The sequence below is a fragment of the Oreochromis aureus genome, linkage group 7, assembly GCF_013358895.1.
Source record: "Oreochromis aureus strain Israel breed Guangdong linkage group 7, ZZ_aureus, whole genome shotgun sequence".
Lineage (NCBI taxonomy): Eukaryota > Metazoa > Chordata > Actinopteri > Cichliformes > Cichlidae > Oreochromis > Oreochromis aureus.
The window spans coordinates 59,121,995-59,140,421 of NC_052948.1; the positions used below are offsets into that span (position 1 = coordinate 59,121,995).

General features: G+C 41.6%; 1 protein-coding gene across 1 annotated transcript in view; it reads right to left on the bottom strand.

Moving 5' to 3' along the window:
* The window catches only part of zcchc14 (zinc finger, CCHC domain containing 14), a 34,486-nt gene that overhangs the window by 5,831 nt on the left and 10,228 nt on the right, over positions 1 to 18,427 (bottom strand). The window contains exons 3-11 of the mRNA XM_039615584.1: positions 16,025 to 16,253; positions 10,345 to 10,415; positions 10,134 to 10,205; positions 9,663 to 9,727; positions 4,275 to 4,447; positions 2,574 to 2,610; positions 1,951 to 2,464; positions 1,713 to 1,810; positions 142 to 239 (exon numbers count right to left, since the gene is read on the bottom strand). Coding sequence (XP_039471518.1) covers positions 142 to 239; positions 1,713 to 1,810; positions 1,951 to 2,464; positions 2,574 to 2,610; positions 4,275 to 4,447; positions 9,663 to 9,727; positions 10,134 to 10,205; positions 10,345 to 10,415; positions 16,025 to 16,253 — 1,357 coding nt within the window. The remainder of the gene's footprint in view (positions 1 to 141; positions 240 to 1,712; positions 1,811 to 1,950; positions 2,465 to 2,573; positions 2,611 to 4,274; positions 4,448 to 9,662; positions 9,728 to 10,133; positions 10,206 to 10,344; positions 10,416 to 16,024; positions 16,254 to 18,427) is intronic.

Sequence of the window (18,427 nt, forward strand, 5' to 3'; positions counted from 1 at the left end):
GAAGAGAGGAGCAGGTGGGCAACTCGTGATGACCATATTATTACATTCCCTCACTATGACATCATAAAGATGCAAAAGGGAAACATTTTAGGGCAATCTGAAGTGATTTGGCCATACTTGGATACAACCCTGCTCTCTTACCTGCACTGGAGGTGGGGTGAGCTGAGGGTCCCATGTGACTGGAAGGCGTCACCCTGGCGATGCCACTGCACGGCCGCTTCTCCATCTTCATCTCCCTGCTGGGAACATGCAAGCATTCGAGTCAGAGACACAGTCTTTATCAAGTGTAGCGAATTAAATACTTTTTAAAAGATAAGTATGTACTATACTGTGTTTATTAAAGGTCAATGAAACGTACGGTGGCTAACTAGACACCCAGGCGGTAGCAGTCTAACAAGACTCAGTTGAGGAAACCAGCAGCCATAAGCAGAGAGGTGGAGACCTAAAGCCGACTGACTTGTTGGCTCTGTGCCATCATAAGTGGACTAAGTGAAGTATTTTCTGAGATCCTTAAACAAAGGAAGCATGCAGCTTCCTTTGTTTACTTCTTTTAGATAGCTCTTTTTGACCAGAAATTCTTTCCATCATGTAAACTGTGTGTGAGTTTGACCTTTTTTAAAAAGTAATAGGACCAAAAATGTAATTTTGGTGTGGGAACATTTCCTTTCTGTAAGCATTAGGGACATCATAGCAACTTGAGCTACTTTTGTGCATCTTGTATCAGTATTTCAGCCACGAACAGTAGAGAGCAGCAACTTCCTGATAGCCCAACTAGCTGCTTCTTACACACAAGTTTCTGCTGTGGTTTAACTAAGCTTCACTGAAAGAAAATATAAAGGACTCCAGCTTAAATCCTGTTATCTATGCTCTATTCAACAAAAAAAAAAAAAAAAAGCTGGACATTTTTGTCTAGAAGTAGGTACACTTATTTTAGTCATACAGCTTCATTCACTCCTATGTATTAAGGACCATCTCACAAGCGCCCCCTGCTGCGCCCAGCTGAACTGCAGCCAATTTCTGTGCAACAAAAACAACTAGTCTTTTACCGAGCACTTGGGGGAGACACTACCCACTTAACGTGCTCCTCAGGTCTCAGCTGCACCTCTACAAACACAACTATCTCTTTGGAAAATCACCACAGGAACTTTTCCATTTTCTGAGTCTTGTTCAAGCACGTACACACGCAAATACACAAATCACCTGCCTAATGGAGACCTGTTGATTCTGGGAACGGAAACACAGTCAAGAGAAAACAAGTTCACGCTCAGGTGTGCGTGTGTATCCGGGGTGCGCAGGTTCAGATGCTTGTGTACTTAAATCAGAGCCTGTGTTTCTGTGTTTCTGCACGGAAAACACATCTTATCTCTCCGGCCCACCCTCGGCTGGTTAACCATTGATGCTGTATGGACCCTTGGTGCAGGATGTTTACTGGGGAGAGCAGCAGCAGGTCAGTCTGTTTGCCAGTTGTTAAACAGGGTAAGGCATCAGCCAAACACAGCACTTGTTAAAGTCAAACAGGTGATTTTGGAAAACAACTGAACTGCAGCATCAAAACTATCAATGCCACAAGCACACAAGCCAACTTCAGTCTGTGTACTACTATTGGAGATGGTAGAGAGACAAGTTTGTGACAAGTCTGAGTGATTTCTCAAATATTTTCTGTTTTGTTTGTTTTTTTACAGACAGAAAAACTTTTTGTTATCAGCCCTTACTCTGCAGACTTTTGGAGTTCTAGTTGGGTCTTCAGTTTCTTCTTTGCTCCTTGGGTTAGGTCGTACTTGTTCAGGTCTTCCTCTGTCAGAGCTAAAAACTGCAATTTATACAGAGGAACAAATTCAGAAGCTTTCAAAGAATCAAAATGTTGAACAAGAAATATGCTAATACATTATAGATGCACACGAGTACGACGTTTTATACACACAACGTGATGTAATGTAAAGATGTACCCACCTCCTCCATGGTGAGCTGTTTGAAGACGGGGTAATACTTATGGAGGCGGAGCCTGCGGAGCCAGTCCAGTATGCCGTTCTGCTCTGGCGTATTGGGCTGAGACTGGGAGAGTGGTTGATTATGGGACTGGGAGCGGGACTGTGAATGTGAATGGGACGATGGCTGGGAATGGGACAGGTGCAGAGTCTGAGGCTGCGTACTGGGCTGGCTGCTGGTTTGTGCATGAAGGTGGTGCTGGGAGGGCTGCGGGTATAAATGAAGCTGACCGTGCTGGGGATGCGGTTGGGAGGAGCCGTCGCCCCCGCTTCCTGCAGAGCCACGTGCTGGCAGGGCTGGCACGGGGGGAGGGAGAGAGGAGAGCTGTGGGGAGTGCTGGGGAGGAGGAATGGAGGGTAGGAGAGCCGGAGTCGGAAGAGGAGGGGAGGAAAGGGAGGACAGGTGAGGAGTGGAGCGAGTCAAGACGGAGTTGTGGGTGCTGATGACGGGCTGGACGCTGGCCACTCTGTACACCACCCTGAGAGACAGCAAGAGCCAATGAGCAACGGGGGTACAAGGGCACTCCTAAGACTGAACATGTAAATGTGTTTTAATGCAGTGAGGTCAAAGAGGGGCAAAAATCGTACCTGTTACCTCCTTTGTACTGCATCATACAGCCAAGATCTGTGCAACAGATTCACAATAAAAACCATCATCACCATCCGGCGATAGTCACACAACACAAGGCCAACAGTCTACAAAAACCTGAAATGTCAGTCAACTGGGCGAACATTTAAGTAGTAAATAAATAAGATTCATTTAATTTATCCCAAAATAGTTATATTCACTTGTTACAGCAGAAAAATATTAAGCATAAGATACTCATAACAAATATCTTAAATAAGAGCTAGCGGATATGCAGGTCAATAAAATAAAATAAAATAAAATTAGAGAACGATGAGAACAATCAGTATTATATGCACAAACAGCCATAATGATAAAGCTGAGTTAAAACGACTCACTGAATTCAGCAAAAAAAAAAAGCAAATATCACAATGATGAAGTATGTTTAAAGGAGTAAAGGTAAGACTTATAAACCTAAGAACATTATTTAAAAGCATGGGGGTGGTAGCATCATGCTATGGGGCTGTTTTGCCAGTGATACTGGGTAAAAGGGGATGGAATAATGAAGGACTTCCTCCAAATTCTCAACACCAAAACAACTGCAACTTGGGTGTAAAGTGGGTGTTCGAATAGAACAGTAATCCCAAAGACTCATCGAGACTGGTTTCAGAATGGATAAAGCAGGCTAACATCAAGCTTCTCAAACCTAGGACTTAATTTGTGGACTTAAAGGCCAGGTCTAACGAAACCAACCATTTTTAAATTTGCTCTACCAATTCTACCAAGAAGATTATGCAAATGTCCAGCCAGAATTATACCAGAAGCTTGCTGATGACTACCAAAGGTCAAGGTGCAACTTGACAAAGGATATTTAAGTAAATACATGTGTATGTATATATTTGAGCCTGTATGCATACTTTTAATTCTGTGTGTAATAGAGAAAATCCAGAATAAATCCAAACTTCTGGAACTGTTTTTAAAAATGTATGCTGTACAATCATCCCACCATGGAAGCAGAACAGTTCAAAGGAATCATTAAAAGCCCCAAATTACCATAACATTCATGCCCATGACGAGTGCAGGTATACTTCTGAATATATATGTAGGAACAATGTTACGAATGCAGTGAAAACATGTCCTTACAGCTAATTCCAACTGTTGCAGTCTATGCAGAATTCACTGATTGGTGTGTTTGTGGAGCAAAACCGGACACATTCATTTTAGCCTTGCTTCTCCTGTGAGTCTGATACCCACTCACAGAGGAATAAACACATGCACAAAGTACAACCACACATAGAAACACACTGCACTGGTGGCTATAAATACCCTCTGGGATGAAGTCACACTAATAGATCGAGCACACACACACAGCAACATGAGGTCACCACACTCTAGGCTTCCCAACACAAACATGCCATGCTGAATTCCCACACCGGACTAAAATAGACTGCGTCCGCTCCCTCCAACACCTCAGAGACACACACTGAAAATCCTGCCTGCAGTCTCACCTCCTCACTGCAACCAGCCAGGGCTCAGACTTGGAGCCTTGTCCTTTCCATTACCTCTCATTCCTCTCTCATCCCCAAAAGCCCAACACAGCCATAATATCTTTTATCTTGCCTTTCTTGCCTTTGAGCTTTCATCATCGTCTATGAATAAGAACGTCTCCTCCTTTATATCTCTGTTGCTTGCTATAATTTTTTTGCAATGAAATAATGACTTACTGGAGCTGGAGGTGAACGGGCAGGATGGGGCTATAGGAGAGGTTGGTAGTGAGGATGCAAGTGGGGAGGAGAGGGGTGAGGAGGGACATTTGGGTGAGAGAGGCCTGGTGGAGGTGAAGAACAGCTGGACACTGTGGTGCTGGAGGACATGGCAGGGCAGGGCTGTTAGACACCTGGGTGGGACAACAGAAAGAAAGGGAAATGAGGAAGTGGGAAGTAGATTAAAAACTAAAGGAATAGATGCTCTGCTGTCTGATTTTAAAAAACGCATATAGGAAGGAGCTTTAACATAAAATCTATATTTGAACAGACAGACCTAACATTTCTAATGTACACGTATCTCTGGTCCTTTTATAAGAAAAAGCCACAAGGTGCCTTCAAAGTAGTTTTGCCAGGAAAGAATGAGGAGACGAAGAACAAGCAGAGGACAAAACTTTATAACTTGATGGGGCTTCCAAGTGCAGGTGCAGCAATAGACTGAAAAAGTACTGAGCCATGTCAGAAGATTGTTTATGTTGTTGTAGACAATAAAAAGCCAGAATGCAAAACATTTGGATCTGTACAAGGATTTCAAGTCGATATGTTTAGGCGTTCACTTATCGTCTATTAACAATATGTTAACATCTTGAAGCGCTGTCAGTATTTTATGTGAATTGGGAAAACTATAGTTTACATAGCAATGCTTCACACAAGACTTGTTTAGGCTAGCATAGTGAGGGATTATACTGTAAGAGTACTTCTAATAACATTAAGGTTAATTTAACACGAGCAGCTTTGCTAACCAACGTAAGATACTGTGCAAAAGTCTTGAGCTACCCCTCATTTCTTTATATCTTGCTTCCAAGGAGCGGAGCTTTCTTGTAATTTTATTTTAAGTGGTCTTGGGCAATAGCTCTCCAGGCTTCTGAAGGTCTTTCAAACAGCTGGATTACACTAAAGTGTGAAATTTCTGAAGCTGATATAAATTATCACACTTTTCCTCACAGACTGTAAACTGAGGCTACGTCTACACTAATCCGGATAAATTTGAAAACTGTGTTTTTGTCTAAAAACGCTCCACGTCCACACTATCGTTTTCGAACAGCTGTTCATCCACACTGACATGACTAAAAATGCTTACGTTCCAGTACTGCGCATGCCTGAAACGTAAGACGATTCGACCTGCCTCATTTCTGTCTGCCGTTTGTTTACTTTTCAGCTCTTTGAAATGTCGCTGCAAAATGTCGAGGAAAAGCACCACGTTTTTTAAATGGACTGACAATGAGATGCAGTTGTTGCTGCGAGTAACACAAAAGTACAAAGTTGCAAAAGCGAGTGAGAATTAAAGAATTTTAAGAAAAGCTATCTGGAGCATGTGCAGACTGATATTTATCTTTAATAGGGCTGTCAAAGTTGAGAGCAAACAAAACATCTGCTGTATAGAACCCTCCGCTATCTTAGTTTAATTGGTCACATCACTGAATCATATGACTAAAATGCGTCATTGTTTCCGAAAGTCTCCGTTTATGCAGCCCAAATTGCGACGCGAAAACTGTGTTTTCAAATGTATTGCTTTGGAGAGCGTTTTCAAAAAGCTCAGTTCTCCTTGACCAAAAATGCCGTCTCACTGTGGACATAAGGCCAAAACAGAGAGAAAAAGATGCGTTTTCAAACGAAAATGTATTAGTGTGGACATGGCCTGAAACAAACAAAACATTATTAAGATAATTGGCAAACCTTCTGGAGGAAACCTGGTCTTGTTAGGAGAGACGGCATCCATCCCACTTTGGATGGAGCAGCTCTCATTTCTAGAAATATGGACAAATTTATTAAACCCCCCAAAATATGACTATCCAGAGTTGGGACCAGGAAGCAGAGTTGCAGTCTTACACGCCTCTCTGCAGCTTCTCTCCTCCTGCTACCCCCAAAAACCCATCTCCATTGAGACTGTGTCAGCTCCCAAACAGACAAAAACAAACTAAAAACCAGCAATAAACAACTTAAACATAAAAATCACAAAGAAAGAACAATACAGTATCCACATCTGAACCAAAGAGGTAAAACAGTGAAATGTGGATTATTAAATATTAGGTCTCTCTCCTCCAAGTCTCTGTTAGTACATGACTTAATAATTGATCAACAAATCGATTTACTCTGCCTTACAGAAACCTGGTTGCAGCAGGATGATTATGTTAGTTTAAATGAATCAACACCCCGAGTCATTCTAACTACCAGAAATCTCAAGCACAGGCCGAGGGGGTGTGGCAGCAATTTTTCACACCAGCCTATTAATTAACGAAAGACCAAGACAGACTTTTAATTCATTTGAAAGCCTGATGCTTAGCCTCGTCCACCCCAGCTGTAAAACTCAGAAACCAGTCTTACTTGTTATCATCTATCGTCCACCTGGGCCTTACACAGAGTTTCTCTCTGATTTCTCAGACTTTTATCTGATTTAGTGCTCAGCTCAGATAAAATAATTATTGTGGGTGATTTTAACATCCATGTAGATGCTAAAAATGACAGCCTCAACATCGCATTTAATCTGTTATTAGACTCAATTGGCTTCTCTCAAAATGTAAAAGAACCCACCCACCACTTTAATCACACTCTAGATCTTGTTTTAACATATGGCATAGAAACTGAACATTTAACAGTGTTTCCTGAAAACCCTCTGCTGTCTGATCATTTCCTGATAACATTTACATTTACAATAATTGATTACACAGCAGTGGAGAGTAGACTTTATCAAAGTAGATGTCTTTCCGAAAGTGCTGTAACTAAGTTTAAGAATATAATCCACCCACTGTTATCATCTTCAATGCCCTGTACCAACATAGAGCAGAGCAGCTATCTGAACGCTACTCCAACAGAGGTCGATTATCTTGTTAATAATTTTACCTCCTCACTACGTGCGACTCTGGATACTGTAGCTCCTGTGAAAACTAAGGCCTCAAATCCAAAGTCCCTGACTCCGTGGTATAATTCTCAAACACGTAGCCTAAAGCAGATAACTCGTAAGCTGGAGAGGAAATGGCGTGTCACAAATTTAGAGGATCATCATTTAGCCTGGAGAAATAGTTTGCTGCTTTATAAGAAAGCCCTCCATAAAGCCAGAACATCTTACTATTCGTCACTGATTGAAGAAAATAAGAACAACCCCAGGTTTCTCTTCAGCACTGTAGCCAGGCTGACAAAAGTCAGAGCTCTACTGAGCCAACAATCCCTTTAACGTTAACTAGTAATGACTTCATGAACTTCTTCACAAATAAAATTTATATCATTAGAGAAAAAATTACCAATAATCATCCCACAGATGTAATATTATCTACAGCTACTTTTAGTACCATCAATGTTAAGTTAGACTCTTTTCTCCAATTGATCTTTCTGAGTTAACTTCAATAATTAATTCCTCCAAACCATCAACGTGTCTTTTAGACCCCATTCCTACAAAACTGCTCAAAGAAGTCCTGCCATTAATTAATGCTTCAATCTTAAATATGATCAACCTATCTCTAATAATCGGCTATGTACCACAGGCCTTCAAGGTGGCTGTAGTTAAACCTTTACTTTAAAAGCCATCTCTAGACCCAGCTGTCTTAGCTAATTATAGGCCAATCTCCAACCTTCCTTTCATATCAAAAATCCTTGAAAGAGTAGTTGTCAAACAGCTAACAGATCATCTGCAGAGGAATGGCTTATTTGAAGAGTTTCAGCCAGGTTTCAGAGCTCATCACAGCACAGAAACAGCTTTAGTGAAGGTTACAAATGATCTTCTTATGGCCTCTGACAGTGGACTCATCTCTGTGCTTGTCCTGCTAGACCTCAGTGCTGCGTTTGATACTGTTGACCATAATATCCTATTAGAGCGATTAGAACATGCTGTAGGTATTACAGGTACTGCACTGCAGTGGTTTGTATCATATCTATCTAATAGACTCCAATTTGTACATGTAAATGGAGAGTCCTCTTCACACACTAAGGTCAATTATGGAGTTCCACAGGGTTCAGTGCTAGGACCAATTCTATTTACATTATACATGCTTCCCTTAGGCAGCATCATTAGAAGACATAGCATAAATTTTCACTGCTATGCAGATGACACGCAGCTCTATCTGTCCATGAAGCCAGGTATCACAGACCAATTAGTTAAACTGCAGGAATGTCTTAAAGACATAAAGACCTGGATGGCCGCTAACTTTCTGCTTCTTAATTCAGATAAAACTGAGGTTATTGTACTCGGCCCTGAAAATCTTAGAAATATGGTATCTAAGCAGATTCTTACTCTGGATGGCATTACCTTGGCCTCCAGTAATGCTGTGAGGAACCTTGGGAGTCATTTTGACCAGGACATGTCCTTCAACGCACATATTAAACAAATATGTAAGACTGCTTTCTTCCATTTGCATAACATCTCTAAAATTAGAAATATCCTGTCTCAGAGTGATGCTGAAAAACTAGTTCATGCATTTATTACTTCCAGGCTGGACTACTGTAATTCTTTATTATCAGGATGTCCTAAAAACTCGCTGAAAAGCCTTCAGCTAATCCAAAAATGCTGCAGCAAGGGTACTGACAGGGACTAGAAAGAGAGAGCATATTTCTCCTGTTTTGGCTTCCTTCATTGGCTTCCTGTTAAATCCAGAATTGAATTCAAAATCCTGCTCCTCACATACAAGGTCTTAAATAATCAGGCCCCATCTTATCTTAATGACCTTGTAGTACCATATCACCCTATTAGAGCACTTCGCTCTTGCACTGCAGGCTTACTTGTTGTTCCTAGAGTATTTAAAAGTAGAATGGGAGGCAGAGCCTTCAGTTTTCAGGCCCCTCTTCTGTGGAACCAACTTCCAGTTTGGATTCGGGAGACAGACACTATCTCTACTTTCAAGATTAGGCTTAAAACTTTCCTTTTGCTAAAGCATATAGTTAGGGCTGGACCAGGTGACCCTGAATCCTCCCTTAGTTATGCTGCAATAGACGTAGGCTGCCGGGATTCCCATGATGCATTGAGTTTTTCCTTCCAGTCACCTTTCTCACTCACTATGTGCTAATAGACCTCTCTGCATCGAATCATATCTGTTATTAATCTCTGTCTCTCTTCCACAGCATGTCTTTATCCTGTTTTCCTTCTTTCACCCCAACCGGTCGCAGCAGATGGCCCCGCCTCCCTGAGCCTGGTTCTGCCGGAGGTTTCTTCCTGTTAAAGGGAGTTTTCCTTCCCACTGTCGCCAAAGTGCTTGCTCATAGGGGGTCATATGATTGTTGGGTTTTCTCTGTATTTATTATTGTGCGATCTACTGTACAATATAAAGCGCCTTGAGGCGACTTTTGTCGTGATTTGGCGCTATATAAATAAAATTGAATTGAATTGAACCACCTCAAAAGGATGGGGGTTTGGGGACTAACCTGGGGTCCAGTTCCATGGACTGAGACGGGAACTTCTCCACTCCATCAGGAAATGCTTGTGACAGCTAAGTGAGAAACATTTTTTTTATAAAAACAAAGTAAATTAAGCTCTTTGTGTCATTACACTTCTATGCTGATGATACCCAAGCTATACCTGACTGTTCAAACAGTTTAGACAGCTGATGATTTCTTAATTTATAATCACAGTTGGAAAAGGTCAGGCTTTAATGTAGACCTCAAAAACACAAAAACATTACAAAAAGATTTGTAATGATAAAACATATCTAGCTAGCATCGTGTAATTCTACATTGGTTTTCCAATAGAATTTGGTTAAAAATCTGCAGATTTCAAGCAAAGCAGCTCTATCTCCTACTCACTTTGAGACACATATTAGTTTTACTCTGGAATAAAAAGTGCCTGAATGTAACTCGGGTTCATTTTCATTTGTGTGTTGAAATGTTGGTCCTGACCTGGGACATCAGCTCTGCTACCTCCTGCTGAGTTCTTACAACAGATACTACCAACCCATCGGACCAGCTAACCTGGAGGAGAGGAAAGGAATGGGAAGAAGGCAGTGAAGGAGTAGGGGAATGAGGGGGGGAAAAATTTTAAAGAAAGTCTAAAAAAGTTAGGAGTCAAACAATACATGCCGGCATGTACTCATATTTATAAAGTACCCACCTCGAACCTACACTCGCTTGAGTCTTCAGGCTTGTGAGGAACTCCTTTCAGCACCACCCTTTCAATCACCGCTGAAAGAAGCACAGATCGTTTCGCAGATGATTAACCACATGTCACATATCTGAGACAGCTGCTTCAACACATCACTCACTCGGGGTTGATACTGTAGGTTTCAATGGCCTAGAGGAATTTAAACAGAGCTTACTCTCGCAACATGATGAATCAGAAAAGGACAGAATGACAAGCTAGAGGTGAAGCAGTTTCGAGTACTATGGTGTGACTTGGCCTGTTAACTATATTGTCTCAGCAGAAAAGTCAAAGGTCAAGGGTTGGGTTGGGGTGAATGTTGTAGCGAGAAGTTTAGCATAAGATTGCTGAAAAATCTCTGTGACTACTTTCTTTTTGAGCACTCTTTGTCTGAAGTTGTAAAAGAGATTATCCTTCTGCAACAATGTGCGTGTTAAATGCATAAAAACGAGGTAAAACGCTGAACAACATTATATAAGTGTTATCATCTCTTTATAGGCAGGTTTGTAGCTACTTTAGATTTTAGTCCAGTTTATGAAAGTTTAAAAAAGTGAAACTAATAATCAGAAAGTTAGTGGTGAAATGAGAAAGACTTTATCACAAGAATTTAAGGCATTATTAAATCAAAAACAGCAAATATTTCTTCTCTTTCTAAATGTGAAGAGTTTCATTTTTTTTATTCGTATAATTAGAAAATGAATATATTTGGCTTTCGCTACGTTATGTGAAGAACAACTGAATCTACCAGTGTCTTAGCATCAAATCAAATATGTAACACAGATGCTGGCACTGTGGAATATCAGAGGCTTTATATAGAAAATGTTTTCATTACTATAGCACCGAAAAAACAATTTCCTATTAAAAGATACTAGGGAGTAACAACCCCATTATTTACAGAGAATTAAGTTGTTATCCCACAGTTGTAAAGAGAAACCTTCCATTGTAGATGTGAGCGTGCGGTCCGAAGCGTTGAGCTGGAGGTAACCACTTAAATTTTCTCCATTTAAGAAACCACACCCCTTGGCTAAGATGCCTCAGACAGAAAGAAGAATAAGACTGCAGGCCTGGATTTTCTGATGGTGAGTCCTACAAACTGTTAACTGGTTTTCGGTTTTGGTCCCATTTGTTTTGAGATTTTAGAATCTGGGGCTCTAATTTAACATCCAGTGAATACTCTAAGACCTTTGAGTGTTCATGCCTCAATCAGGGGATCAAATCCAAACTCCATTTTTCACTCCACACAAGCTAAAGAAACTCCCAGTTAGAGGTGGACAATAAAGACTTTTAAAGTAAAACCACAAGAATGATGCTGGTTTTACTATAAACAAGATAAATGCTTACAAAAATACTGCAATTAAACAATCTTTTTGCCTTCCATCAGCATTGAAAACATCCATCCATCCATCCATTCTCTTCCCCTTATCAGGGTTGCAGGAGGGCTGAGCCTATCCCAGCAGTCATAAGAAGTCATAAGTACACCTTGAACAGGCTGCCAGTCTATCGCAAGGCTAACACATAGAGACAGACGACCATTCACACCTATGGGCGATTTAGAATCACCAGTTGATCTAAACCCACTAACTGCATGTCTTTTGACTGTGGGAGGAAGCCGGAGTACTCAGAGAGAACCTGTGGGGAGAACATGCAAACTCCTTACAGAAAGGTGGATTCGAGCTCAGGACCTTCTTGCTGTGAGGTAACAATGCTAACCACATGCTGTTTGCAGTGAAAAACACTGACACAAAAAAGTAAAGCTGGCATCAGTAATAATACTAGTCATAGAGAGTATAAAAGATGGACGTCACTTCTGGTTCTGAAACGTAAACGTCTTTTTAAGGGTCACTAGAGGCTCAATCATCCACTCGTTTTGGGTCATACTACATAAAAAGTTAAGCGCATTTTGTTCATTCTGCAGTTACAGTGTCACAAAGAAAGCTCTGCATGTTTTTATTTGGTAGGTTTTTACACTGGATGCCCTTACTGAAACAATCCCTAAAGGGATTTGTTTGCTCCACCTGGGACTGAACCGGGGACCATTTGCATGTTAAATGTGAACATGGAGCCACCAAATACCCCTTAATAAAAGTCTAATATTTCAAAAAAGTCCAGTGGGGTCATTCCTGACCCCAATCAAATAATAAATATAACTCTACTCATTTTATCCATAAATTAGGTATAAACTATGAATACTTACTTAAATTTTTCAATTTTCATATAATATAGTTTATTCAATTCAATTTATGAAGCGCAAAGTCATAATAAGGTCTCGAGGTCCTTTATATTGTAATGTAAAGACCTCACAATAATACAGAGAAAACCCCAACAATCATACGATCCCCTTTGAGCAATCACTTGGCGACAGTGGGAAGGAAAAACTCCCTGTTTATAAGAGCTTCCCCTGCAAATGCTTTAATAATGAACTACTTGACAAATAAATAACAGATAACAGATTAATATAACCAGCTGACTCTCCGGTGAGTTTCTCATCGTGCAGAGGAACTGTAACTCCATGCTGTTCGACTGCAGGTGGCGACAGTAGTCCTTGTTGTGCTTTGCAGGCTTGGTGAGCTCATGCAGCACCACACGAACCAGTTCTCCACCTGATTATACTCTGTTGTGGATACAGACAGCTGGAGATAAAACAGCCAAGCAGTTATTCCTGTTATACTTCTTTGAAGACCACTTGAAGCCCATCGCCTGGGGACTTGCTTCATTGTAATGTAAAGTCTCTGCAGACGAGTCTGTTTGGTCATGAAAAAAACTGGCAGGCATGTGGACATCTGCACAGACACTTGAACTCTCCATCTGATGATGAAATTTACATCTCTGGAGAGGAAGCTGTATAGTATCGAGGACTATATCCAGTAGGAGAACACAATACTGAAATGGCCTCAGGCTAGCTGATTAGCAGTGACTAAACTATCCCAAAAAAAAAGCATAAAGGGATAGTACGCTATGTGTCATTTTCTCATGTGAAAGTAAAATGTTAAATTACTGGCGAGCTCCTAGTAAACACACATTAGACGCACATATTTTAGCAGATACACCTGTGCTATCAATTTGAAACTCTGACGCTGCGTTGTTCACGATTTATCGCATTCACAAACTTGGGTGTCCACGCTGACCTCCCACTAGGAGGGTGACAACAATACCCCACCAACCTTTTACAGCTGAGGGGTAAAAAAAAGCTAATCTTGGTCGGCCTCTCCAAGTAAATTCAAATTGTGGCAAACTCTGTGATAATGCTTTGAATATTTGCATATGTGCACACATGTTGGGTTTTGGTCTTCTTTTTGTTGTGGATACATGCCTCAGGCACAGTGGCAGGTTAGAGCTGCTCCACCGCTGTTAGATCAGAATTGGGTTGAAAAAGTTGAAACAGACATTGAGGTGTAAGTGTGTGTGTGTGTGTGTGTGTGTGTGTGTGTGTGTGTGTGTGTGTGTGTGTGTGTGTGTGTGTGTGTGTGTGTGTGTGTGTGTTCCTGTCTAGCTATCTTTGTGAGGACCGAAATCTGCATTTTACTATACTTGTGAGGACACACAACCCGGTCCTCACATTTTTGAAGGCATTTAAAGGCATTTTTGAGGCTCAAAATGGGGTTTTAGTGTCAGGGTTACAATTAGGTTATGGTTAGGTTTAGGGTAAGGGTTAGGGTTAGGCATTCATTTTTAATGGTTAGGGTTAGGGGCTAGGGAAACCATTATGTCAATGAGGGTCCTCACTAAGATAGCTGAACGGGGTTGTGTGTGCGCGCATGTTCCACGTGCCAGACCTTCAGGTATTGATTTAGGACAATTTGAAACTGCACCTACGTGCAGAGACAAGCAGCAAGGAAGGAGGAGACATGAGCAATATACAGAGAGATAAAGGACTCGCATATCTCTCATCACTCTGTCGGGAGTGTGTTGGCAAGCAGCTGTGGAAGGCTCGAAACACTGCCTGCCATTCAAACTAATCTGGGCTGCCACATACACACACATATGCACACACACACACACACACACACACACACACACACACACACACACACACACACACACACACACACACACACACACACACACACACAAACTATGAAACCCAGCAGTGTCAACGTCCTGATGAAGAGTCTCATTTATCCACTGAGGAGACATGGCACAGATAAATATCCTTCATGTGGCCTCTCGGTCTTTATTACTTTATAGTTGCAGACTTCTTTTTTTTGTGCGAGCCAGAAAACATGCTGCAAACCAACACGTGGCTTAGTCTGTCTGGCTAGAAGTGGAAAAAATGCAGAGGGAAAATAACAGGGAAGGTTTCACTGTGTGTGGAAATATGCACACTTCTCTGCAAGTATATTGAACACACACAGTATGTGTATCCTCAGTGTGTGTGTGTGTGTGTGTGTATGCGTGTACGTTCTGCTGGTGACAGCTATGTGGTGTGACCATGATGTAGTGAGATAGTTGAGTATTGTGTTACGGACAGAGGCGAGTACCCGCCCTGTAGAGATTCATCCCACCTTAAACTGTACTATACCAGCTGCTCATTGGGTGACAATGTGGCTTTAATAAGCCAAAGATGGTTACCTGAGAGGGAGAGTAAGGTCGTGGTGGCAGCTTTTTCATGATGTCTGTTCAATAAGTAGTAGCAAGTTAACAGTTTTAATCTGTGAGGAGGTTACTGATTAGACCTCCTACATGACTGTGTGGGCATACACAAACTGGCATTCTTTCCACTGTCCTTTTAGACTACAGCTAAATTTTAATGGCTGGATTAATGTTTCTCATCCAAAAGCCAGATTTGCTACTTACTTACCCTACTACACCAAAAAAAACAAAACTGTACGACAGCTCTTTGCTCCCCCAGCTTCCTGTGATCCTTCCTGTGAAACACTTTCCGGATTATTTTATGGTCTCAGTCGGTATTTTAAGGTCTTATTCAAGACAACATGACATAAATATTTTAATTTACAGTCCCCACTAGAGGGAGAAAGCACCATAAAGCAGGGCATCCCCAACGTGACTGACAAGCTGCTAACCTGTGAGCATGCACGGTCTCTTACACCTAATCATATCTGCTTTGCTCTCCTCATAGCTGCTTAAAACAGTTAACATATGCAGTCTGTACAGCATAAAACCAGTCAGCAAAAAACAGAAAATAGTGAAATTATTTCTACAGCAGCTTCTTGCAGTGTTTCCAAACAGCTGGATGTGATGTGGAGTTCATGGAGCATCATTATAATCATTTCCTCACAGCAAGAAGTGTGTTGTATCTTTATAAACATATTTGTGGAAGAGGATGTGCAAGAAGGATATATCGCTGGGTTTTACCACAATATAAATGTTATTTTTTTCTACCCGTTTGGTAATAGTACCCTGACAGCACCCCCCCCACCCGAGCCTGAAACCAGGTGCATCTGCACTGTGGCTTACACACACCTGAGCCTTAGGGCAGCATTCTTTCAGTAGAGTCGAGGTGTTCTGATGTGCCAGCATGTCACGTCTTGTTTTGCTGGGTCTAACTGGGTGTATAGTATGACACATACGCTTCCGATGCACAGACAGATGTTTGGGGGCAATATATTCATACATATTCTTAAATCCATGCAGTGGGTCAGAAATGGGACAATTTAGAAATGTAAAACACAACTTTTTATTAATGCCGGCTCACCTTTTCCAGCATTCCCCTGCTGGCTCTTAGTTGCCGTATCTTGACTTTGCCCAGCAGGTGGAGAAGAAGGCAGATGAGGGGGCGGTAGAGGAGGTGGTGGAGGAGGGGGAGGAGGAGGTGGTGGTGGAGGACGGAGTTCTTGGTGGGGAGAAGTCAGGTCCTGGCTGACTGTTTGGTCTCCTTGTCCCAAAGCAGCTCCTAACACTGTGCCGGTCTCTCTGGTCTGGCTCTGGAGGGGCAGGGGTGAGAGGTCACAACCAAAGAGCGAAGATCAGAGGGAAGCAGTTACAGTTCGGGTAAATATTTACTCCTCAGCTTTAGCCAGGGTTTGTAACCACACTGAAGCATGACAATAATTTACTACCAAAGAAAGTACATGACTCACAGTCAAATGACTCTTCAGCCCACACATTTTCAGTCTTATTTAATGACGCTCGTAGCTTTTTTTCTTTATATTTCCTTTCAGATGATACACAGCGAAATAAAACAGAGTTCAACTGACAAATTAGAAGTTTGAAAAAGCAAACAGTGAATCAGCTTCCTCACAACTTCCCCTCCCTCGAGCTGTCGCCTTCACAGGCTCACAAAACACACAACGTTCGACGAGCATCGAGATGAATGCAACGCTTAAAACTCTGTGCTGTCACCGCGCGAACCAACTCTGAGCGATGCTCTCTCTCCAGCGGCTGGCACGGTGCTAAAACCAAGTGAGGAGAAAGATCTGGCAGCGCCAAGCAAACCAATATTTAACAAGGCCAGTCGAATGAGAGGGAGCTCTTATTTATAGCAATGCCCTCGAGGGGCAGTAGTAGGGAGGAAGAGCTGACATCCAAACATCTACTTAAACTGGAGCTGCTGGCTGAGCTGCTGCTGCGACTGAAATTGGAATTTTGCTCTGGAGGATATGACGAGACGCCCAAACAAAGCTTTCTAAGCTACTTCGCAACATGCAAACTGTTGCATGTTGATCACATATGGATTATTAAGTTATTATGAAAACAGTCTTTCGGGTAAAAGTCATTTCAGTTATGTTTAGTTACTTTTATGTCCTCAATGCCTCAGAACAAAGTCCACAATGAAAGCCAAGACTGTCAACTAAGTTAAGACTCTTTAAAGCCACTCTAATCAACAACGATAAATACTTCATGAACAACAGATGAAGTGATTGTGTCTGACATCAAAGGGCTTGTCTTAAGTGGGAAAGCCTAAGAGACTTAATACCCAACTCTAAGGTATTCTGAAGTAGTTTACAGGGATGACAGGAAGCCATTTTCAGCAAAGAATCTGCCAACAAATAGCAGGGAGGACAAAGAAGTTTAAAGAGTGTAACATTTGTCTCTGGAGCTGCTTCAGATATATTAAGACTGTATATAAATAATGGCCGATGCCACTTGTTTGTGTACTACAAGCCTTGAGTTTAGTCTGTGCCCATCACCATATTTGCTTTTTAAGTCTAAGGTGACAATATCTGGAGAGACCATAGACTTGGAGGGTTATTAGCTAATGGTAGCATTGGCTAGCTACCTTTGCTATCAAGGGGGAGGGGGTGCTATTTTAGGCTACTGAAGAAAAAGAAAAACGGGCTTAAAACACAATGTAGTTACTAGCAAAACTTAGCAGACAAAGTTTGAACAGTGTGTCTTAGCATAACCAAAGCTGAACAAGATGAAACCTGTGCGACGCTAATTACGAGCAGCTTTAAGGCTCCCTCACAGGGAACTGAGGCTAAATTATGAGTGTTTATGAGAACAGCAGTTTTAGCATTTCCATGTTGGTCATTTTCTTCAACACAAGTGGCTGCACTTGGTTAACACCAACGCAACCCCCATAAACAGAATAAATATTAGACATGCCTTTTTCACATGGCCTTTGATGTTCATGCTAATGTCATCTGCTGGACTTGAAAACAGGTGAATTTCTGCTAACAAGCTAGCCGTAAAAATGTTATAAAGTGATAACAAATTAATGATGCGTTTACAGCTTAGCTTTGGAGGTTGCCTATAAATGGAAAAGGACAGGTTTATGGAAAAAGAGAGGAAAAACATTTCTATGATTACAACAGATCCTCACCAAGTCTGCTGTTTATAAGGTGACGTTAACGCATGCTTTGGTGAAAGCAGAACTTTAACATGCGCCATTCCTGCGCCACAAACTGTCAGCCTCGAACACAAACAACACAGTTTGTGAATCCTCGCGGTTATGAAATATTACCCCAACCCAAAACCAGCTCTGCAGTCTGTCAGGATAATGCACTGTTTACGTGTTTAGTTGGAGAACTACGTTATTCTTTTGTGTACACAAAGCAGGGAACTCACAGCTGCCGAAGATAACTGAGTCACAGAAGTTCAATCACCAGATGTGAGGCTGTTGTTAAGTCGTTCTTGCCAGTAAAATAAGTTATTG